General features: G+C 50.4%; 2 protein-coding genes across 7 annotated transcripts in view; one reads left to right on the top strand and one right to left on the bottom strand.

The window, feature by feature from the left end:
• Positions 1-405: 405 nt before the first annotated feature.
• Positions 406-14,926, bottom strand: ASB13 (ankyrin repeat and SOCS box containing 13). 4 transcript variants are annotated; one of them, XR_010606921.1, is made up of 7 exons: positions 14,845-14,926; positions 11,560-11,747; positions 10,230-10,380; positions 8,480-8,614; positions 6,376-6,567; positions 4,890-5,069; positions 406-444 (listed from the first exon to the last, which is right to left on the bottom strand). XR_010606921.1 is itself a non-coding variant. In XM_065643880.1 (6 exons), the coding sequence occupies exons 1-6, from the start codon at positions 14,885-14,887 to the stop codon at positions 4,942-4,944; spliced, it is 837 nt and encodes a 278-aa protein (XP_065499952.1). In that variant the 5' UTR covers positions 14,888-14,926; the 3' UTR covers positions 4,569-4,941. The 4 variants fall into 4 exon arrangements, 1 of the variants encoding a protein (XP_065499952.1); XR_010606920.1 differs by lacking the exon at positions 406-444 and adding an exon at positions 2,406-4,549; XR_010606919.1 differs by lacking the exon at positions 406-444 and adding an exon at positions 4,569-4,645.
• An 8,545-nt stretch (positions 14,927-23,471) lies between these two features.
• Positions 23,472-23,697, top strand: part of TASOR2 (transcription activation suppressor family member 2) — a 45,684-nt gene continuing 45,458 nt past the window's right edge. For all 3 annotated transcript variants that reach the window (XM_065642970.1, XM_065642960.1, XM_065642980.1), the window contains exon 1: positions 23,472-23,692. In XM_065642970.1, coding sequence (XP_065499042.1) covers positions 23,650-23,692 — 43 coding nt within the window. In that variant the 5' untranslated portion in view covers positions 23,472-23,649. The remainder of the gene's footprint in view (positions 23,693-23,697) is intronic.

Genomic DNA, 23,697 nt, shown 5'->3' with positions numbered 1-23,697 from the left:
AGGGGAAGGGTGGCTCCTCTCCGCCTCATCCAGGGAAAGCAACAGCTGCTGGCATTACAAGGAGTTAATTCTTCAGCTCCACCAGGGTTTCTTCCAAGGCATTGGCTTCAGGAACACCTTGTTTTTTCTGGACAAACTTCACATAGTCGGAAAAAAGCTGCTGCCATCAAGCTTCCCGTTTGCAAGGTGATCTTAAGAAGCCCGGCCAGCAGCAACCAGCAGAACCCAAGAGCAAGGCTGACTGGCTGAAAGATGATTCTCATGGATGAAAGCAAAGCTCTGTTCTCACCTGGGCTTCTCTGAAGCAGCGGGGTTATTTCAGACTGTTCCTCGTGCTGCTGGACCCGTAGCAAAGCTGGTGGTGCAGGAAGGACCAACCAAGATGATCAGAGGGCTGGAACGGCTCTGCTGGGACGACAGACTGAGAGAGTTGGGGTGTTCAGCCTGGAGAAGAGAAGGTCCACGGAGACCTGATTGCAGCCTTTCCGGACTTAAAAGGGGCCGAGAAGAAAGACAGGGAGAGACTTTCGAGCAGGGCCTGTTGTGATAGGACAAGGGGTGATGGTTTTAAACTAAAGGAGGGAGATTCAGGCTGGACATGAGGAAGAAATTGTTGGCCCTGAGGGTGGTGAGAGCCTGGCCCAGGTTGGCCAGAGAGGTGGTGGATGAACCATCCCTGGAGACATCCCAGGCCAGGCTGGACGGGGCTCTGAGCAACCTGAGCTGGTGCAGATGTCCCTGCTCATGGCAGGGGGGGCACTGGGGGAGCTTTGAGGGTCCCTTCCAACCCAAACTATTCTATGATTCTATAAAGAGAAACACACAGGAGAGGGGAGGTAGCCCAAAATCCTCCACAGGGTTTGCAAACTGGTCTGGTGGGTTTGGGTTTGTGTTGGATTCATGCCCTGATTTGACATTCAGATTAAAGGGTGAAGAAAGTCAAATAATAGCCAGAACCTGACATAAAATTAAGCACAGGGAGTAACCCAAGCAGAGTCAGCTGAGGAGTTTCACTTAATAACACTCGTGATTCAGCCTCTTTCATCCCTACAATCCCCAAACTCTTTATAAACGCACGTGTCCTTTGGCTGCCACCAAAACAGCGAAGGCACCCAGTCCCCATAATATGTGTGAACTGGGATCTCCATGTTTTTTTAACCCATACCTGAGAGAAGTCAACCCTATGTGGCCAGAGGGCACATCACACAGGTGAGATACATAAAGCTTCCAGAAGATAAGGTCCTCTTAGAGAAACATTTGGTTGGAAAAGACCTTTAAGAGCATCAGGTCCAACTGTTAACCCAACACTGCCAAATCCACCTCTACCCCATGTCCCAGAGAACCTCATCTCCACATCTGTTCAACCCCTCCAGGGACGGTGACTCCAGCACTGCCCTGGGGGAAGAAATTGTTCCCCAGATCCAACCTCAACCTCCCCTGGTGCAACTTGGGGCCGTTTCCTCTGGTCCTGGCGCTTGTTCCTGGGGAGCAGAGCCCGACCCCCCCTGGCTCCAAGCTCCTTCCAGGCAGTTCAGAGATCAGAAGGTCTCCCCTCAGCTCCTGTTCTCCAGCTGAACCCCCAGCTCCCTCAGCCGCTCCCATCACACTTGTGCTCCAGCCCCTTCCCCAGCTCCGTTCCCTTCTCTCAACTCGCTCCAGCACCTCAAGGCCTTTCTTGGCGTGAGGGGCCCCAAACTGCCCCCAGGACTGGAGGTTTGGCCTCCCCAGCGCCCAGCACAGGCCGGTCACTGCCCTGGGCCTGCTGGCCACACCAGTGCTGGTACCAGCCAGGATGCTGGTGGCCTCTTGGCCACCTGGGCACACGCTGGCTCATGTTCAGCCGCTGGCACCAACACCCCCAGGTCCTTTTCCGTGGGCACTTTCCAGCCGCTCTTCCCCGATCCTGCAGCATTCATGGGGTTGTTGTGACCCAAGTGCAGGACCCGGCACTTGGCCTTGTTGAACCTCAGACAGTTGGCCTCTTAAGACCTTCTTATACAAGAAACAAAACACAACCAGTGCAAAAATATCCAGAGGGATCTCTTTGGGGGGCAGCCACAACTGCCTTTCCCAACCCGTACCTGCGATGCGATGGTGGAATGAGAGATGGGCACAGTTTAATGAGATACAGAACAACGTGTCCACGGCCTCCCAGATATCCAGACTATATCTGCAGCAAGGATGATGCCACTGCTTGTGTAGTAACTGCTGACTGCCACAAAAATCGCAGTTTGAGATACTAAGAGAAGCCAAAACATCGCACGGGTTTAATTTGGCATCTACTTTGCCTTTACTCCGAGCTGTAAAACGCTTCACAACCAGCTGAGAAATCCCTGCAGGATTAAAAGAACCGAAGGCTGGACAGGTTGGATAAAATATTGAAAATAATCTCAAATTTTACTCGTAGTTTAGAAACCCATAAACACACAAATAAACACCCATCAGCTCGTCAACAGCCATAACATGATCCAGGCACTTGCCTCGGTACCATGGCACACTGGTGAATGACTCGGTTGTTGGTTTTAGCTTGTTTGCTCTCAAAGGACTTTCCTAGAACATTTTTTCCCTCCAGACACGGCCGCCACATGTGGATATCTTAAGAAAACGGCTACTGAACAATTCTGAATATTGCCACCACATAAAAGGTGCTTTAGCTCTCTCGGTAAGTCCTTCCTGGACTTCGATCAGCAGGACCTCATAAAAGAGATTAAAAAATAAAAGAACCAAACTTTAGGACCTACCAGAGAGGTGACTTAAAAGAGAAGGGAAAAAATAAAGATGATGTAAATAGGAACTTGTAATTTTATTCTCGGTTATTCAAGGTGTCTTTTGTTTTTACCCTGGAAACTTGGACTTTACCATTTCATTATTTCACCAGTTTAGGCAATGTTAAAACAAGATACCTAACAAGGGATTTGAATTTGCACCAAGAGGGAAGGTTTTCACCCCAGATTACCAAAAGGTGCACTTTCCTAATATGTATTGATCTCTAAGGACATGCATGTCAGGCAGAGGAAGCTTTTCTTGAAAGACACAATACAAAACCTTTATCCAATCAATCACAGGGATGAATCCCACAATAAACACCTCTAGGGCTTCCCTGAGCTTCTCAGCAATTTCAGCTTTCTGATACTTTAAACACGAAAATCAGAATTATAAACGGACAATCCCCCAAAGAGCAGGATCTCGAAAATTTTTCCGTCCTGTCCTATATGACATGGCACAGCAAAAAAAAAAAAAAAAAAAAAAGTAAAGGGGTGCAAGGGGGAACAAACCTAACCAAAAATTAAAAAAAACCAAGTGATTCGCTGGTCACTAATAAAGTGCATTCAACGCCACCTCAGCTCTTTAACCCTATTTTATTTTATTTTATTTTATTATTTTCCCTGTCCCTCCTGAGGCTGAGCCCCTTTGTGCTGGCTGGGGGGAACAGGAGATCTTGCAAGCGATGAGCAAGCAATTGTTTGCTCTCAAGCATTAATTCATAGCATGAAAGACGTCAAGAGCCCTGAGTTAGCTCCGTGCCGCATTAGACAGCGCATTTTTTAATATTTGCTGTCATTCATAGGAGGAATTTGCTCTCATCACAGTGATAAGACTCTCCATGGGGACATGAGGGAGCTCCATCCCCTTGGTACCATGTATCCCATAGGTTACCGCACTCAGACAACACGTAATATCTCATCTGGAAGGTAGGTGACAATTTTGGCTCTGCTCATACAAATGTCACCCTGAAGGGTGAAATCACTGACGGGCAAAGCTGCAGTCGGGCCTGCTGAAGCCAAAGGATTCAAGCACAACGCTTGGCAGCACACGGCTCGGGGCTGGATCCCGCTGCCAACCTCTGGAGAGGCTCCAGCGTTGAGAGAGAAACTCAGAACGGGTTAAAAAATGAAAATAAAAATCTAAAAATCCAAGGCAGAGCCTTTCACGGGTGGGTAGATACCTCCGGGATCTGCACCGCTACATGAGGGACGTGGCCTTGCCGGACTTCAGGCATCACCGGGCAGCAGCTCAGCCACTTATTGCACATAAAACCAACTGCGTGTGGCCACAGCAGGACAGAGCAAGTGGAGAAATATTGTTTGGGACCAGCCACCCGGAGGGAAGCATCCTTGGACGTGCAGAGAGACCTACTTAGGCTTGAAAATTAGACGTGGTGACATCCTAGAGGAACGTTACAGTAAGAGCTGGGTCACCTTCAGCGAGGAAAAGACACCCCTGACCTGGCAGCAGTTTGTCCTCGCTGCTGGTGTTGAGTCAAAGCCTGTTGATGTTCATGGCAAGTCAATAACCGGTTACAGTGCCTCTAATTAGTCCTGAGCTTGCTGGGGACTTAATTTGCCTCCAGCTAGAGCATGCAGGTCCCTCAAGCCTCGTCCCTTGGCATTAGGCTGTCGTCACTTGAGCTATGAACGCAGAGGTGGGATCCAGGGCTCCCACCACAGAAACACAGATGTCTGGATCCGAGGGCATCACCTCTAAATCCCTTTGCAGCCAGCAGAGACAGGTGCTCCCGAGGAATATTGTGTCATCCCAGCGCGGGCATCTAAAACAGGACAGATGAATCACGCTCCAGAAGTATTTATTTCCCTTCACTGACTGCAAAGGGAGCCTGGCGAGATCATACGGAGATGCCTTTAGGCTAGAGACAGATAAAATTAGGTGAGATTAATCCCTCTCAAAGGGCGTTACAGCCTCGAACATAGTGACAGTCTAACAGATCACCCCAGGAGAGGTTACAACTTCAAGCCAGCACTACTGAGCCTGTTTGCCAACGGAGAAGAGGAAGGGCTGTGAAGTGCTGCCTCGTAAATACTATTTACACCAGTTTGCTTAAATTAAAAGGAGTTTCTTGGGGGGGAGGTAGAAGAGAAAGAGACAGATACTTAATACTGCAGGAGCTAAAGATATCGTCCTTCCTGGCCACCTTCACCCTTGTCAGTTGTAGGACAGGTACTGGATTAATCGTGGAGGAATATTTAGCTTGGCAATCTTCTCCAGCGCTCGCTGCCCGGCGGCTTTCCTCACCGTAACTCTGCAGAGCTGCGACAAACTCAGAGGCGTTTCTAAAAGGAGAAAAGAGGATCCAAAGTTAGAGCTGCGGCTCAGCAGATGGCTGATCTTCCCGCAGAGCACGGACCTCCCAGAAGGGTGACGCCTGGCGTCGTCCCTGCTGCGAACACAAACTTGGCTCTGCTTGTGAGTGTTTAACCTCCCCACAGCAGCCCAGGGAATGCACCGCAGAGCCAGGGACCGGCTTTGGTACCAGCACTGGTGTGGCCAGCAGGCCCAGGGCAGTGACTGTCCCTGTGCTGGGCATTGCACAGGCCAAACCTTGAATCCTGGGGGCAGTTTTGGGCCCCTCACGCCAAGAAAGGCCTTGAGGTGCTGGAGCGAGTTGGGAGAAGGGAACGGAGCTGGGGAAGGGGCTGGAGCACAAGTGTGATGGGAGCGGCTGAGGGAGCTGGGGGTTCAGCTGGAGAACAGGAGCTGAGGGGAGACCTTCTGATCTCTGAACTGCCTGAAAGGAGCTTGGAGCCACGGGGGGTCGGGCTCTGCTCCCCAGGAACAAGCGCCAGGACCAGAGGAAACGGCCTCAAGTTGCACCAGGGGAGGTTGAAGTTGGATCTTGGGAGCAATTTCTTCCCCAAAGGGCTGTGGGGCATTGGAACAGGCTGCCCAGGGCAGTGCTGGAGTCACCATCCCTGGAGGGGTTGAACAGACGTGGAGATGAGGTTCTTGGGGACATGGGGTAGTGCCAGGGGTGGGTTAACGGTTGGATTCGATGATCTTAAAGGTCTTTTCCAACCAAAATGATCCTATGGTCTTGAAAGGTCCTTCCAACCCAAACCATTCTATGATTCTCTGATGCTTAGGATCACCCAGTGCAGCAGCAGTCTGCAAATGCCCAGAAGGGTTTGTGAATTACTCCTCTGAGGTCCTTTACGGGTAACCAAAACAAAGGTCGATTTAAAGCCATTTTCAAGCCTCAGTCAAATGTCTCCTCCAAAATGAGACAGCCAGCGCAGCTAAAGTTTAACGCATTCCCTGCCCCAAATAAAATGAGTTTTCAACTGGGGAATTTCTTTGACCTGACTTAACACATCAAAGCATAAACGCTGATGCTGACACATGAGAGGGACCTAAATTCAAGGAGGACACGATTTGGACCATCTTGCCACTGTCACTCAACCACAATTAAGCAGAGCTATAGCCCACAGCCAGCTGGCGTACGTGTGCCACCAAGAACTCTGCACCTTCACAGGAGGATGATCAGGGATATAAAAATCAAAGCGGATCAAGGACCACGACGTGGTGCAATGGAGTCAGCAGTCACCGAATCCCTGGGGCAGGGGATCGTATCTCACTTACTTTCATAGTACTCAAAGCACTTTGCCGTGGGACTGCTGCTCCAGGTGTAATCCGATGGCTTCTTCCCTCGGTTGTCCCTTGCGTAAATGTTTCCTCCAAATTCAATCAGCATCTCCACCAGATCCACGTTTTTCACTTTGGCTGCGTGGTGGAGGGCTGTCTCGTGAAGTTTAGCAGCATTCACATTTGCCCCTGAGGCCAGAAAGAAGAAAACAAACCTGTTCATAAAAGTCTCACTTGACCCAAATGTAATGAGTTCGACCAGGGAAAAAATTGCTGTTAAAAGACGCACAAGCAGCTGGAACAAGATCCAAACAAAACAGCACAAACAGGAAACCAAACTGCTGAACAAGTTCTCGGTGCTGGCAGTGCATGAGTTTTCTTCTCTGGTTTTGTGTTCTCCTTGCAGAGAAAGGATTTTAGTCCATGTTACTGAGTAAATGAGCAGCTGAGTGTGAAATTCAGAATTGCTTCCTGAATCTGTGCAGTCCAAAGCCAGCAAAGAGCCGTTCCTAGTCATCTCAATGGAATATTCCAACTCAAGACAAACAGTGACAACTTTGCTAATTGTTTTAACAGAAATATCCCAGACCCATGAAATGTTGCAGCTCACCGTCAGATGCTACTGCAGGATCAAGTTTTAGTTACAGATATTTTTTGCTAAGTTGGGCTTTTATAAGCTAACAGCAAAAGGTCCTTTCAATCCCCCCCAAACTCCTTGCATTTTATTAGTATCAATGGGCTTTTTCAGCAGAGGTGAGCTGAACTTCACTGAATTCAAACAATGGACTTCTAGATATGTGTAGCTACACTAAACTGTCCTTATAATTAACGAGGAGAAACGGGAATTTCTGGGGAATCAATTAACAGGTGTCCAAGACAGGGAACCGGAGCGGCTGGAAACAAACTAGCTCAGATGTGTAATTTTTATATAATTAACATCCAGTGAAATAAATCTCCTCCTGGTAAGCCCATACAAAGAGAAGAACTCCAACTCCAAACTCCCCAAGTAAGCAGCAAGAAAATTGGGATGTGAAACTTGGAGCACAGAACTTTGACTTGAACATCCAGCAAATTCATCTGGGCATAACACTAACCAGATCTCCCTGAGGAATGAGGTGACTTCATCGCCGGTTTTCTGTACAACGTCAAACCCAACAATCTCCCTCTCGCACCCATCCAAAACCACATGACGGTGCTACAGCTGAACGTGTGCCCAGCAGTCGATGCCGCTTTTGGGAAGAAGCTGAAACTTTGCTCTAGGGGGGAGAAGTGGTCTGGATTTGATTAAGAATCGTAGAATCGTTTTGGTTGGAAAAGACCCTCAAGATCATCAAGCCCAACCACTACCCCATCCCTGGCACTGCCCCATGTCCCTGAGAACCTCATCTCCGTCTGTTCAACCCCTCCAGGGTTGGTGACTCCAGCACTGCCCTGGGCAGCCTGTTCCAATGCCCCACAGCCCTTTGGGGAAGAAATTGCTCCCAAGATCCAACCTCAACCTCCCCTGGTGCAACTTGGGGCCGTTTCCTCTGCTCCTGGCGCTTGTTCCTGGGGAGCAGAGCCCAACCCCCCCTGGCTCCAAGCTCCTTCCAGGCAGTTCAGAGATCAGAAGGTCTCCCCTCAGCTCCTGTTCTCCAGCTGAACCCCCAGCTCCCTCAGCCGCTCCCATCACACTTGTGCTCCAGCCCCTTCCCCAGCTCCGTTCCCTTCTCTCAACTCACTCCAGCACCTCAAGGCCTTTCTTGGCGTGAGGGGCCCCAAACTGACCCTAGGATTCAAGGTTTGGCCTCCGCAGTGCCCAGCACAGGGACGGTCACTGCCCTGGGCCTGCTGGCCACACCAGTGCTGGTACAAAGAGAATGGGAACGTCACTGGGAACATCACAAACTGAATATTGACGGGCACAGGCTTAAAAAATGCTCAAGCATTAAGCTTTGCTCAGATTAAGGCAAAACCTTTCACCTTTGTCACCTGTATTATAGCGTGAATGAATAAATGAATAAGCTCTTTGACAAGAACGCTGCTGCGGAGCACTGAGGGGAAACGCTGTTCATAGAGACCATCTCCTGCTCACCCAGCAGCAAACCCCACGGCTCCGTACCTGCCTTGAGCAGCAACTTCACACAGTCCAGGTGCTCCCGGGCACAGGCCACGTGCAGGGGTGTCCCGAAATGGCAGTCGTGAGCCTCCAAGTTTGCACCGACGTCGATGAGGAGCTGCACGCACTCTGAGCTACCTTTAGAAAGAGAAGAATCGAGTCAAAAGAAAGAATCCAGGTCAAACAAGAGCATATGGCATGCCGAGATCAGCTTGACAAACAGCCTGCTTAATATTTGGGGTGAGAGCTGCGAAATACAAATGCTTCTGAGCCAATATAATACACTGTAGGACCAAGAACGAGAGCAGGACACAAGAAACAGTGTCACATCTGCACGGCACAGAGCTAGAGCTAACACGTCTTGCAGGGAGTCAGGGCAAACAAATCTGAATTTAAGCCTTTGCACTGAATTATCTGTTGTTCGTGGAGCCGCTTGTATTGCTGATCCTGCCCTGGGTGGATTAGATCACCTTCAAGCCCACTCCAGCTTTACTTTTTCTGATGCTAATAATGTGACTTAACAGAAAGCACGCAGTCGTCATCAATAGGCCTTGGAAAAAAGGTTTAACAAGGAAAAACTAACCAAGAGCTCACATGTATTTAAGTAATTACTTGTTTGACAAAAATTCTGTCTCCTGCATCTTTCACGGTCGAAGGGAAACTGTCCAGGACCGCATATAACAAAATGAGTGAAGGCGAGGAGAGAAGAGGTATCACATCTTACAGAGAGAAAACTGAGGCACAAAACGATTCAGAGATTTGGTCACGATCATCTAATGGGGACATCGCCGCTCTCACATCCCGGCTTTCCTGCTGGTGCAGCTGTGCAAGCGTAAGTTCAGGGGAGGAATTACACCTAGATAACCCCCTGTTGCTCTCCCCGCCTCTGCTGCTGTCACAGCCACCCTGATGCTCGCTCTTGCTCCATAACTCAGATCCAAACATCCAGGAGAGGCTTGAGGAGAAAGGAGCTGGCATGTGTGAGCTGGAACATTATTTTGGCTCCTGTGGTCTTCTCTTATAGCTGGGAAAGGCCCCTCCAGCTGGAAAAGGTTGAGAGAGGGACAAGGAGCAACATGGGCATCAATGCTGCCCACCTGTCCCTGGCACTTTCTTCCCACCTGACACCTTCATCCATCAGCTCAGAACAACTGGCAGATCTGGGACAGAACCACTCGATTAAATCAGTCTCATGTCTTAATCAGAACAATTTATCCCGTCTCAACTCAGAGGGGAGGGATGCGAACTCCCCTTTGCTCGCAAAACCAAAACTACTGGTTTGGCCCAAAGTTTTCTAACAGAGCATCAAGACGCTGGTGCTTTATCTCCCTAACATCTTATCCCATGTCCATCACGTGAGATAAAAGCACCCAGGCACAAGGGATGGCTTTATTCAGCTGATACCACAGAGCTTTGCATTCTGCATTCAGAGGGAGCTGTGCTCACATGAGGCTCAAATATTCACAAGCTGTAAGGTCCAGAGGAGCAACAACAGCTTACGGTCAATTTAAGATACTTGGCAGCTGGTTTTTGTTTTGTTTTGTGGGTTTTTCTGTTGTTTTTTGGTTGGTCATTTGATTGATTAGGTTTGGGGGTTTTTTGTTTGGTCTGGTTTTTTGGGTTTGTTTTGTTTGTGGCTTTTTTTGGTTGGTTGTTTTTTGGGTTTTTTTGTTTGTTGGGTTTTGTGTGCTTTGTTTTTTTTTTTTTTCCAAGCTGCAAATAACCATGTAAAGACAAGACCACGCGGGCTCACCGTTCATGCAGGCCTCGTGGAGAGGAGACGCCGTGTAAAGCGGAGGGTTCACCTTGGCGCCATGGGACAGCAGCACTTTGACGCACTCGATGCTACCCGAGGCACAGGCGTCGCAGAGCGGAGTGCTGCCGTCGATATTCCTGGCATCCACCTTCAAGGGAGAAAAAAAATGTTAGGTACCTGCAGGCTGCTGCGTGGCCGTGCCCTCTTATGTATTTCTTTTAACTCTAGAAGCAGTCTGGACTCAGGAAAGAGTTTGTTGCTATGACCAGCAATGTGGCTTGTATTGTTCTCATCACTCTCAGGCACAGATGTACGTTAATGTCACAAGTTCAAGCTGTTATTTTCATCATTATGGTCTTCTCCCTCTCTGAAAACTACATGTCCCCTGATCCCCTTCTGGCCCCTTGATTCAACCCAGCTAGATTCAGAATCTTGAGTCATCTAAATTAGATTTCTAGTCACCCCAGGCTCTGTTGATAGTGAGGACAGAGACCCTCTGAAGAGTCCAACCATCCTCTGCTGACCGTCCAGAAAGCCCATGGTGATGAAGAAGAGCCTAGACCTAGATGGGGAGAATCCAGATCCCAGAAACAACTTCAAACATCATAGAGTCACAGAATCATTTTGGTTGGAAAAGACCTTTAAAATCATTGAGTCTGTTAACCCAACACTGCAAAGTCCACCACTAAACCACAGAATCATAGAATCATTTTGGTTGGAAAAGATCCTCAAGATCATCAAGTCCAACTGTTAACCCACCCCTGGCACTACCCCATGTCCCTGAGAACCTCATCTCTGTCTGTCCAACCCCTCCAGGGATGGTGACTCCACCACTGCCCTGGGCAGCCTGTTCCAATGCCCCACAGCCCTTTGGGGAAGAAATTGCTCCCAAGATCCAACTTCAACCTCCCCTGGTGCAACTTGAGGCCGTTTCCTCTGCTCCTGGCGCTTGTTCCTGGGGAGCAGAGCCCGACCCCCCCTGGCTCCAAGCTCCTTTCAGGCAGTTCAGAGATCAGAAGGTCTCCTCTCAGCTCCTGTTCTCCAGGCTGAACCCCCAGCTCCCTCAGCCGCTCCCATCACACTTGTGCTCCAGCCCCTTCCCCAGCTCCGTTCCCTTCTCCCAACTCGCTCCAGCACCTCAAGGCCTTTCTTGGTGTGAGGGGCCCCAAACTGCCCCCAGGATTGGAGGTTTGGCCTCCCCAGTGCCCAGCACAGGCCGGTCACTGCCCTGGGCCTGCTGGCCACACCAGTGCTGGTACCAGCCAGGATGCTGGTGGCCTCTTGGCCACCTGGGCACACGCCGGTTGGATCAGACCTGAACACGCACCTGGGCCCCTGCAGCCAGCAGGAGCTTGACACACTGCGTCTGCCCCCGCAGACTCGCCTCGTGCAACGGGGTGATAGAGTCGTAGGTGACGGCGTTGACGCAGGCTCCGCTCTCTATCAGCTGCTGCAGCTGCAGGATTTCCCCCCGCCGGGCTGCTTCATGAACTGGTGTTCGATCTGCCCAGAAGCCTAGAGGGGAGAGAATAAATAAAAAATAAATAAAACCATACATGTGGAGCAAACGGGTCTCTGCACTGGAGAAAAGCAGACGGGGAAGATGGGCCAGAAGAGAGAGTTGGGAATGAGCAGCTTATTCCTCAGCAAGCCCGCGCTCAGCACATGATTTTAAATTTTAAAATTTAAAATTTTAAGCATCCCCTCCCTCACGTTTGGGGGTTCCCCGTTGACCGCGGCCCTCACAGGGACTGTCCTTTACAGTTTCTGAAATGCTTCATGGGACTTGCTTGAAACTTTATCCAAATACAAACCCCAGCAGCGTTCGTTAGGTCCAGATTCATCCCAGCGAGCTCTTAACTATTTAGTGTTAGGAGTACTGTCCTCCATCTAAAATCACTGGAAACAGGACACCTTCATAAAGCAACTCAGCCCAACTAGAAAACATCTTCCCAAAAAGTCAACGGAGCTTTGACAATTAAGTTTCCAGCTTTGATGCCTTCACTGAGCGCCCACACCTACATGGGGCAAGTCTGGGCTTCACTTGCCAGCACTAGCAGACAGTGTCACCTTCTTTCAGGTGTGTTTCCTTTTAAAGGAAGCAACGAGTGAAGAACAGCCCCGTGCATTTCCACACAACCTTCAGCAGGATAAATGCATCCCCTCTGTGAAAACATGGGCCTTGGTACCCTATGAAAGCAGGGTTTATAGGAGCTGTGTGGTACTGTCTGCATGTAAGTCAATACTAAAATCCACCGGCAAAACAGACTTTGCAGCTACAGCTCCTCCCCTTTGAATAAATCTCTGTAAGAACCCTGTTGCATGGCAGGCACTTACGTCTGTGGAACAGGAGGAAAAGGATGATTTGCCTTCTTTTTTAAAAAAATAAATAGCTTGTCGTGTATTCCATTTGGACTGACCAACCCTTTCTCCATCCCTAAATGCAGCATTTTATCTAACAGCACAAAACAGTAAATGCCAACGCAAGCCAGTGGTTATGAAAAATGGAGCAGACCCAAAGAATAACATGAGGCTGAAGTTTATGGTGGACTGAAACCACCCCCTGAAGGGGAATCACAAGTATGTGCAGGACTTTTTATTTGCTTGTTAATCCTCATTCCCTTTGCCAATATCCCTGCGTAGGATGCTTTTCCTTCACTGGAGCTTCTCATGGTTTATGTCAGGAGAAGCAAGAAGTCCAGATGAGGATGGAGCTCACCAAGCAGCATCACTTTGTCACCAACAGGACTGAGAAGAAGAACAAGTTCCAGCAGCATTTCATTAAGGGCTTATTATGTAGCCCAAAATAAACGCCAAACCTGCCAACTGCAGACTCCTCAAATTTCTTCTCTCCTACTGCACAATTCCTTACGTGGCAGGTGCATGTGAAAGACAATATCATCAGTTCCTACGGATGGGGGTCCCACATCCACATCCAGCCGGGTGTACCCGGGTGATGGAGCAGGAGGGAAGAGAACAGCAAGGGCCGGACATCCTAAATCCATGGCACGGCATCACTCAAGAGTTACAGCTCTGCCTCACCAGCTGCAGCACAACAAGGGGAAAACAAACAGTTCCTGATGCAACTTGAGAGCGGCTCTACCACGGGTACCGGCCACACAGCACAGAATTGTCCTTGCAATGGTCTTTGCTGAGCTCCATCCCACGGTCTTTACTGCTGACCATCCACAGGGCAGGCGGCCAGGCTTGTCACAGAATCATAGAATCACAGGATGGTTTGGGTTGAAGGGACCTTCCAAGCTCCCCCAGTGCCCCCCCTGCCATGAGCAGGGACATCTGCACCCAGATCAGAGCCCCGTCCAGCCTGGCCTGCGATGTCTCCAGGGATGGTTCAGCCACCACCTCTCTGGCCAACCTGGGCCAGGCTCTCACCCTCAGGGCCAACAATTTCTTCTGCATGTCCAGCCTGAATCTCCCTCCTTTAGTTTAAAACCATCACCCCTTGTCCTATCACAACAGGCTCTGCTCAAAAGTCTGTCCCCATCTCTCTTCTCGGCCCCTTTTAAGTCCGGAAAGGCCGCAATCAGGTCTCCCCGGAGCTTCTCTTCTCCAGCTGAACACCCAACTCCCCCAGCCTGTCCTCCCAGCAGAGCTGTTCCAGCCTCGGGTCATTGCTGGGGCTCCTCTGGCCCCTCTCCAGCAGGTCCATGTGTGTCCCGTGCTGAGGACCCAGAGCTGGCCCAGCACTGCAGGGGGGTCTCACCAGCCTGCTGTGCCCCATCCCACGGGCAGGATTCCTGAGCAGGTGTCCAAGCAGCTCTGTCACCTCCAGCCACGCAGAGGGAACCCATGGAGAGGCAGCATTTGGGCCCTCTGGGGTGTTGCATGGCTCCAACCCACCATCTCCCTCCAAGAAAGGAACCATGCCCCCTCCTCCAGCTCCCCAAAACTGCCTCTTCAGATCACACTTGCACACTAGTTCATGAAGGAACAATGAGAATTCTCCATAGGATCGTAGAGCAGTTTGTGTTGAAGACCATCTAGTTCAACACCTTCCACCAGACCAGGTCGCTCAGAGCCCCGTCCAGGCTGGTCTTGAACACTTCCAGGGATGGGGCATCCACAGCTTCTCCAGGCAGCCTGTGCCAGGGTCTCACCACCCTCACAGTGAAGGATTTCTTCCTGATATTTAATCTAAATCTCCCCTCTCTCACTTTAAAGCCATCACCACTTGCCCTATCACCACACGCCCTTGTGAAAAGTCCCTCTCCGGCCTCCTTGTAGCTCCCCTTTAGGTACTGAAAAGCCGCGATAAAGTCTCTCTGGACAAAAATACACGGAACGCTTCACGAATTTGTGTGTCACCCCTGCGCGGGGCCACGCTGACCTGCTCCGCTGCTTCCCCATGCCCAGAAGCAGGAGCCCTCCCAAGAGCATCCTCACCTTCCTCTTATCCCTTCCCTTTGGAGAGGCCGCTCGCCTCCTAAACCATCATTTCCACCCCCAAAACCATCATTTCCACCCCCAAAATCATCCTCCCACCACCAAACCCCGTCGCTAACACCCGCCCTCGTCTCTCCCTTGCAGACCCACCCCACCCCCCGTGCCCATGAACCCCCCGCCCCACGATCGCTCCGGGCCCCCCACGCACTGATCTCGCCCCGCAGGGAGGCGCCGCTGCCGGGGTTCGCCATGGCCCGGGCCCGCCGGGGGCCGCCGGCTCCGGCCTCTCCTCCTCCTCCGCCTCCTCCTCCGCCCCGCTCCGCCTCCGGGATCCCGGGCCCGGCTCCGGCCGCGGTGGCCGCCGGGAGTTGTAGTGCCCGGGCGGGGCGGGGAGGCGGGGAACTGGGGACACTGGTGTGGGGGTACTGGGGGCGCTGGTGGGGGGTACTGGGGGGCACTGGTGTAGGGGTACTGAAGGCACTGGGGGGGGGGTATTGGGGGCACTGGTGTGGGGGTACTGAAGGCACTGGGGGTGGTACTGGGGGCACTGGTGTGGGGGTACTGAAGGCACTGGGGGGGGTACTGGGGGCACTGGTGTAGGGGTACTGAAGGCACTGGGGGGGGTACTGGGGGCACTGGTGTGGGGGTACTGGGGGTGCTGGTGTGGGGGTACTGGGGGCTCTGGTGGGGGGTACTGGGGGTGCTGGTGTGGGGGTACTGGGGGCGCTGGTGGGGGGGTACTGGGGGCTCTGGTGTGGGGGTATTGGGGTTGCCAGTGTGGGGGTATTGGGGTTGCCGGTGTGGGGGTACTGGGGGTACTGGTGTGGGGGTACTGGGGGCTCTGGTGTGGGGGTACTGGGGGTGCTGGTGTGGGGGTACTGGGGGCTCTGGTGTGGGGGTACTGGGAACACTGGTGTGATGGTACTGGAGGTACTGGTGTGGGGGTAGTGGGGGGCACTGGTGTGGGGGTACTGGGGGCACTGGTGTGGGGGTACTGGTGTGGGGGTACTGGGGGCACTGGTGTGCTTCCCCAGCTCCGTTCCCTTCTCCCAACTCGCTCCAGCACCTCAAGGCCTTTCTTGAGCCCTGAGGTGATTTTGGTGCCCCTGGTGCCGCCATTTTGTGCGCTGAGGTGATCCCGCCACCCCTGGGGCCGCCATTTTGAGCCCTGAGCTGAGGGGCCCCAAACTGCCCCCAGGACTGGAGGTTTGGCCTCCCCAGTGCCCAGCACAGGCCGGTCACTGCCCTGGGCCTGCTGGCCACACCAGTGCTGGTACCAGCCAGGGTGCTGGTGGCCTCTTGGCTACCTGGGCACACCACTTTACATTATTGATGATATCACCTCCGGGAAATAACCCGTCATACATGCACCATGGAGCAGTAAGCCGGGCCTCCTGGCCTCTCCATAAGGACTGGCATTTCTCAGTTATTTATTAGGGTTGAGTTCTCGAGTTTTGCTGGGTTGTCATGTCGACAGCTGCTCTGCAAAATTCACAAGTAGGTGAGACAGAGGAAACAGAACCACAGAATGGTGAAGTGGGAATCTTACCAAAGATTATAAAAGGAAATTCAGCCTGAAATTATAGCCTGGATCACTTGATTCACCCAGGAATGTGTGACCCTTCTCTAGCACTTCATAGAATCATAGACTCACAAAACAGTTTGGGTTGGAGGGACCTTCAAAGCTCCCCCAGTGCCCCCCTGCCATGAGCAGGGACATCTGCAGCAGCTCAGGTTGCTCAGAGCCCCGTCCAGCCTGGCCTGGGATGTCTCCAGGGAGGGTTCATCCACCACCTCTCTGGCCAACCTGGGCCAGCGTTTTACTTTTCCACTGTCCACTTGAGATCTCTCTCAGCGCAGGAACTAGGGTAAGATGCATTGCTTAAAATCTTTTAGTCTTCCAAAATAACCTTGTCCACGTGGAGGCAGCAGCAGAACCTGCAGGAAACAGCCACGTACCAGGCTTGATCATGCCGATGAAACCATCAACAGCGTTGTGGGTGTCTCAGGTCTCCGGTCCCCGTCACATCAGCTCACCTGCCACAGGGACATGGTTCCAAGCACATCCCTTTCCTCAGCTCCAGAGCTCTACGCAGCAATTATATTTCATCAACAAATTGTTAATCGGTTACTCAGGGTCATGGAGTGGGAGAGAAGCCACAGCAACCAAAGCGCGGGAGTCAAACTTGAGCATATCACACTGAGAGTATGAACATAAATGTCAGTGATGGCCCTAAAATCTTCCACATTCTCCTCTGTTTCTCCCATCTTATCACCCAGGGCAGAAATCGAAGAGCCAGGTAATACACAGACTTCACCTTCCACCTTCCCCCCCTCCTCCGTCTCCGAATTACTGTTCTTTGCATTAGAGATGTAGGAGAAAAAAAAACCCCAGGCTGTGCCTTTATCTGCCATTCATTCCTGGATTTTCTTCCTCTGTGTGCCAGGTTCCCCCTCCCGACACTCGTGCAGTCACATCCAGAAATACAAACCATTTGCTGTCCTAATTCCCAACAGATTATTCAGGTAGCTGATACTTCTGAGGACTTTATAAGAGGCCATGGTGCCTGAATGTTTGTTTTGCCTTACCCGAATTGAAACTAGACGTGTGGGTCGGCGTCTGTGTGGGCGACGAGTTAAATCTGGGTGCCGGTTTGAGAAACGCAACTTGAAGCTGCACTTTCCGAACTCTCAGAAAGGTGCCGCATGCTCAGAAAAACGACACCTTGAATTTGCTCGCGGAGCCAAGAATTTGTCAACAGCGGCCATGCAATGGTGTTATTAACCTTTTCTCATTTACATCCAGGTGAAAGAGGAGCAGAGTTATCAGCTTTCTTGTGTGTCCTACTTTTATTACACTCCTTGTCTTGCAGCCTTCCCTTGATGTTCCTCCCAAATCGCTTGAGTAAGGAAGCAAGGAGACATAAGGAATGGCTTAAAACCAGAAAATTTTAAAAAAAATTCCCCTCACCTAAAACAGTCTCTGCAGGAGGAGAGATTCTGCAGGATTCCTTCACTTCGTACATTTGTAATTCTGTTTGTGTTTTTCATTTTGCCCACCGGTTTTGCATTTTTATGTGTGTTTCTCGGGTGGTTGGAAGCTGTGCTCTAAGGTACACAGCCAGCTGAAGAACATCTGCTTCCCCCTTCCAGCCACAGCAGGATAAAGGATGAAACCGTATTTTTAAAATAAACTTAAAATCACATTTTTAGGAAAAAAAAAAAAAGTAAAATTCTATTGCTTCTTGCTATTCTTCAGTGACTACACTTCTAAAGTAGAAATCCACTCTGTGCTTGTTTCTTGCTTTAAGGGAAAAATCAATGTTTTCCAGCGGTGGATGTTTTTCCCCTGAAAATATTAATTTATTCTCTGGGACCACCTCTTTAGCCTCACCTGGCTCTTCTGTGGGGAGAACGCAGGATTACGTGGAAAGAGGTTGGAAATAGCACAGTCAAAGTGGGAAAGAAGTGGTTGTGGAGGAGGATCGTGGATACAATCTATATTTCCATCTATGACAAAATAATCCACTGTAAATATCATTTTTCTGAACAGGATCACTTGCTTGCATCTGCAAATAGTCTGAAATATGAGTGGTACGACCAACTCCAGCCTCATACAAGCCAGTATCAGTTGAATTGCAAATGTGCTCTCTGTTTAATTACTACAGGGCCAATTACTGCAAGAGAAGACAAAGATCCTCTGTTTAGGAGATCTGCACGGTCTCGAATATGTATCTCATTTTGCCGCAATGAAACAGTAAAATGTTGGTTATAGAAAGAGCTTGTATCTCCCAGCTCCAGTCTTGTGCCTGGTAAGGAGTAAAAACTAATGTTTAGACTCTCTCTTCAGAGATTGTCAGGTTTACATTGCAAAAATACAGGGTAAGCAGCAGAGCTGTTTATTTTAAAGAACTACCTCAGTAATTATTTTTAAAAATGGGGGGGGAAATGGCAAAGAGACTTGAAAAAAAAAAATCACTTGCTCACCACTGAAAATGTCCATCTGCACTTTGTCACATTTTTGTCATCTTTGACTCTTTTCCTGAGTGGACCTTGTAGCTGCCTGTGTGGTGGGTGGTTTTGCACTGTTGTCAAAACACCGTAAAACACGCTGGGGTTTGTTAAAGGCTTTTGTAGGGTGTTGGTTGATTGCTTAAACAACTTCAGTTCTGATTCCCCAACGCAGCTAGAATGATTTAAATGTTTGTCATCACAACTCGGAACAAAAAGCTGGTTTCTTAGGAAGTTGCAAGATGCTAAAATAGCCAAAGGAAAAAAAAAATCAAATCAGAAACCAAAAATCTTAACTGGACACTGCACAAATACACCGTGAGCAAATATCAGAGTTCAATGGTGATGAAAATACAACGTGTTTTCCAACAAACACAAGAAGCAGCACGGCACTAATGGAGAGTTATTTGGGATTTCCTCAAAGAGACAAATTACTCTTGACAGATCAGTAGGCTCAGAAAATGTGCTGAATTATATATATATAAGCCTATGCTGGGTAGGTAAGAAGGAAGATTTTGAGGGAGAAGACTCAATCAGCTGTTTCTCTGTCTGGAACAACCCTCTGCATTTAATCTCAATCTGTCCGTCACCTGCAGATTTAGAAAACACGTGACAAATGTTACAGTAATTCTCAGAAAAACCACACACACACGTACCATTGCGCTGGAGGATTTCTGCATCTGCATAGAGCTGGAGGTGGCATTTGCTGTGGTATTTTTTGAAGACTTTCCCCTGCTATTGAAAGACATGACAAAATTAAAGGTCCTGGGTAAAATTTGGTCCTTTTGCTACAAGCTCCCAAAGTGATTATGTGAGTTTTATTTGAATTGTATGAATTTTTGAGTTGTCCTGTGCAGGGACAGGAGTTGGGCTCAATGACCCCTGTGGGTCCCTTCCAACTCAGGACATTCTATGATAAAGGGCTACCAAAGAAGTCAAACAAGCCTGCAAGTTTTCTTTTCCCCTTTTTTTCTCTCTCAGTAAGGTCCTAAGCCAACGTTTTCCAAGCCAAATGGCTCTGAACTTGGTATTTTACCACAGCATGTTCCTCAAACAACAGGTGCTGGGGCCTATTTGATCCTCCAGATGGGCCTGGTGATGCTGCATCTAGAGGGGCTTCTGGTTTGGGCTCATTTCTGTTCAAAACCAGAAAATTTATTGGCGCAGACTTGTACAAAAAAATATTAGTCAGGAACAATCCTGCTCTGCTTCATCCCTGAAAGCTCTGCCTGGGAAGAAAAATTTCGTCTTGTTATAAAACCACGGATCCCACTGCGTCAGAAGCCCATCTCGCATCTTCTTTCTGTTGTAGCCACTTGCCTGTGGCTCTTCTCGGTTTCTCCAGTTGCTCCTCTCCAGACAACCCCAGGGTTTTCAGCACCCTCCCAAAAGGCACCCACGATATTTCCACATCCTTGAATTTTACCTTTTAGACCTGCTTTCATCTGTCCTGAAAGCCAGGCCAATGAAAGAACAATCACGCTGGGCATCAGCCAACCATGGGGTTCGCGATTTGGCTTTGAGATCTCCGCAAATGCAAACGTTTATTAAGAATAATATTCAGAATATTCACCTTGAGCCACTGGTGACCTCCTCCCATCTGGAGTCTCTCCACACAGTCTGCGAAACCACTACCTTGCTGAGAAATTGGGCTGAAACTGGTTAATGGCTTCAAACATTAACAAAACAACCAGACAGATAGAAATATTATGATCACAAGTCTTGTTTCCTTAGGAAACCAAGCGAAAGCCAAGCCAATCTCTCATGTAATGTATTATAAGGAAATAGGAGAAAACCAAAGAGAAACTCAGCATTTCCACGTATTTCTGTGTCACCTGCTGTCCCATGATTCACATGTGGCAGGAAAAGCGGAGGGAGCCAGCAGGTCATGCACCAGCCAGCATTTGCAGGTTGCGTTTGTACCTTTTATGCAGCAATTGGGGCTCCTGACGCTGTCCCACACAGTCAATAATGATCTCAAAATTAATTATTTGCTTTATCTTTGTGTGTTGTCTTTCAGCAGGACGCTGGCGCTTTCAGGAACCGCTGCTTCCACCTCCCAGTTGACTCATTTCATTGCAACTATTTTCTTTTTTTGAGAGACTGACAGCATCTGCAGGCATCATTCATTTTTTTTTTTTCTGAATAAAAGGGGAAATAGAACTTCAAATAACTACTTCTTTATTTTAGACTTGCACGTATGCCAGAATTTTATGAGTCATTCTTTCAAAGAAGCCAAAAGAGACTATTGCCAGGAACTCCACAGTTAGATCGTGGGCTTTCCTTCTGCACAGACCACATGCGCCACTGCCCAAAAAGACATGAGGCACCAAAAAGCAACGCAGAAACTCCAGTTAAAAATGCCCTGACCTCCAGAGGCTTCAGTTACTCTCTCCAGCAAAACGATGGCAAAATTCCCTCAAATTCCTTGTTTTTCTAATATATGAAAAAGGGGAATAGATCATGGAGGAGCTTTCACCAGAAATCTTATGTTTGCTCATCAGAAATAATTCTTAATACTAAAATACTCGTGTTTCATTGGCTAAATGGTCGCACTCAAGGTGGAAACCAGGACGCTCCAGAAACTCCCGAGTCCTCCTCGTGTCTCCTAGATTGAGGCACATGGTACACAGGGATGATCATTTTATACAGCAACGGGGACACTGACCCCGCAAAGATATTTCCGTCTCACCTCACCGAGTGCTACGGCACGGGAACACAAAAAGCCTTTTTTCTTATTCCTAGGCTGGCTGTGCTTAGGACCAGTGACACCAGCAAGAATTCTGGTCTTCGATATATCAGCAGGGGGTAAAAAACCAACCAGCAGATCTGGCAAATTGGTGATATATTGCTACGCAGTCAGAGCACAAGACTGCTCTCAATGCTGCCCTTACTGACTGCAGAACACCAGAAAAATCACTTACTCTTCCCCATGCCTTTGTTTTTATACCGGGCAGTAGCACTTTGCTCTCTCTGCTGCTGCGGTAGCAAATTTTTAGGAGGGGTGAAATATCTGTAACAGCGATGATCTGCAGCATTGCTTTGAGTAATAAGTGACTTATCAGTGAGGTGTCACATTGTCGTCTCATTGTTCTTTCTCCTTTTTTCCCCTTTGTTCGCCAGTCTTTCCTGTTAAGGGTGTGACTACCCCAGCATGTGAAAATACACTTGATCATGTCAGAAGAGCTAAACCAGAGCTGAACAGAGCCACCCCAACGGGCTGCAAAACACCACCAAGGATCGGGAGGCTCCATACATTTATTAGCTCAGCTGGGTGACGGCGCAGCACATCCACTGTGTGGACACAGCACCGTGGATCTTATTGCCAAAAGTACCTGTAACCCCAGGTGGGCTCCTCTCCAAGCACCCATGAGACTCATCAACCGGCGCAGCTGAACGCAGGTGCAGGCAACACAACCGTTGACCCGTCGTTCGGCACACTGTGTTCACACAAATCCTTGCGTAAGAGGTTGGGCAAGGCCAGATCATCCTGTTCCCTGCTCCAACACCTATTGCAACATTGACCATCTACTGCCTACCAGGAGCTCACATTTGCAACATCCGTAAGAACGTGGTGAACGCTAAAAATTACCATCTACTCGTACATCCAACAATACTGCAAACCATTGAAAGAGACTATGTGTACCTTGGAGCAACATCAAAAGGATCTGGGGTACAAGTGGTGTTCTCTTCTATCCTCCCAGGCAGGGGAAGGGGTTTAGGAAGGAAAAGGCTAATTGAACAGGTAAACGTGTTCAGTGTTGGGCCCCTCACACCAAGAAAGGCCTTGAGGTGCTGGAGCGAGTTGAGAGAAGGGGACGGAGCTGGGGAAGGGGCTGGAGCACAAGTGTGATGGGAGCGGCTGAGGGAGCTGGGGGTTCAGCTGCAGAACAGGAGCTGAGGGGAGACCTTCTGATCTCTGACCTGCCTGAAAGGAGCTTGGAGCCAGGCGGGGTCGGGCTCTGCTCCCCAGGAACAAGCGCCAGGACCAGAGGAAACGGCCTCAAGTTGCGCCAGGGGAGGTTGAGGTTGGATCTGGGGAACAATTTCTTCCCCAAAGGGCTGTGGGGCATTGGAACAGGCTGCCCAGGGCAGTGCTGGAGTCACCATCCCTGGAGGGGTTGGACAGATGCAGAGATGAGGTTCTCAGGGACGTGGGGCAGTGCCAGGGGTGGGTTATGGTTGGACTCGATGATCTTGTGCTCCAGCCCCTTCACCAGCTCCATTCCCTTCTCTGAACTCGCTCCAGCACCTCAAGGTCTTTCTTGTTCTGAGGGGCCTAAAACTGAGCACATGGAACTGATGGATGTGAAGAACAGCACAGGAAGGGGCTAGAAAGGCTAAATAAAGATGGAGGAAGGCCCTGAGGGAAGGGGCTGAGGGAAGAGCCCAAGAAAGGGGCTGAGGGGCTCAGGGAAGGGGCTGAGCGGGGACTGAGGGGAAGCACTGAGGGGCCGGGGGCCAGAACAGCAGGTGAAGGTTGAAGAAAGAGCTGAAGACACGGGCTGAGATGAAGGGAGAGGGCTGAGATGAGAGGAAGGTCCAAGCCAAGGGGCCGGGGGCAGGACTGAGGTGCCCGGGGCATGAGGTGAAGGACGAGGGAAGGGCCGCTCAAGGCCGCTGCCGCCGCCGCCGCCGCGTTGACCCGCGGGAACAGGAAAGCGGCGGGTGCGGCCGCGCTCTCTTTCCGGTTCAATTTTCACTTTCTGTTTTTTTTTTTTTTCTTTTTTTTTCCGCCTCCCCCTTCCCTCGCTACCGCCGCCCGCCTCCAGCCCTGCCTCCCCGGCCCGCCTGCGCCCTTTCACTTCCTGGGGCCGGCGGTTGGCGGCGGTTCGCAACGCGGCCGCCCCACATGCAGCCCCGAGTGCCCTGAGCCCCCCGGCCCGCCCGGCCCGGGAGCGCCGCACCCTCCCGGGGCCCCCGCCGGGAGTGGAGCCGCGCCGAGGGCCGGGCGGGGCGGCATGAGGGCGGCGTGAGGAACGGCGGGGAGCGAAGCCCGGCCATGGACGAGCGGCGGGACGAGGAGAGCGGAGGGCCGGGCACCGGTGAG

This window comes from Caloenas nicobarica, chromosome 1 (genome assembly GCF_036013445.1).
Source record: "Caloenas nicobarica isolate bCalNic1 chromosome 1, bCalNic1.hap1, whole genome shotgun sequence".
Taxonomy (NCBI): domain Eukaryota; kingdom Metazoa; phylum Chordata; class Aves; order Columbiformes; family Columbidae; genus Caloenas; species Caloenas nicobarica.
The sequence above is the reverse complement of the archived record's forward strand: the minus strand, read 5'-3'. Positions and strand labels throughout refer to the sequence as shown.

Bases quoted from the DNA above. Each gene is read 5' to 3' on its own strand.
- ASB13 (XM_065643880.1), bottom strand. From the start codon at position 14,887: ATGGCGAACCCCGGCAGCGGCGCCTCCCTGCGGGGCGAGATCA. The intron at 10,381-11,559 runs GTGCGTGTTCAG...TCTCCCTTGAAG, and splicing joins TGCTGGCTGCAGGGGCCCAG to GTGGATGCCAGGAATATCGA. The intron at 8,615-10,229 runs GTGAGCCCGCGT...CTCTTTCTAAAG, and splicing joins CCACGAGGCCTGCATGAACG to GTAGCTCAGAGTGCGTGCAG.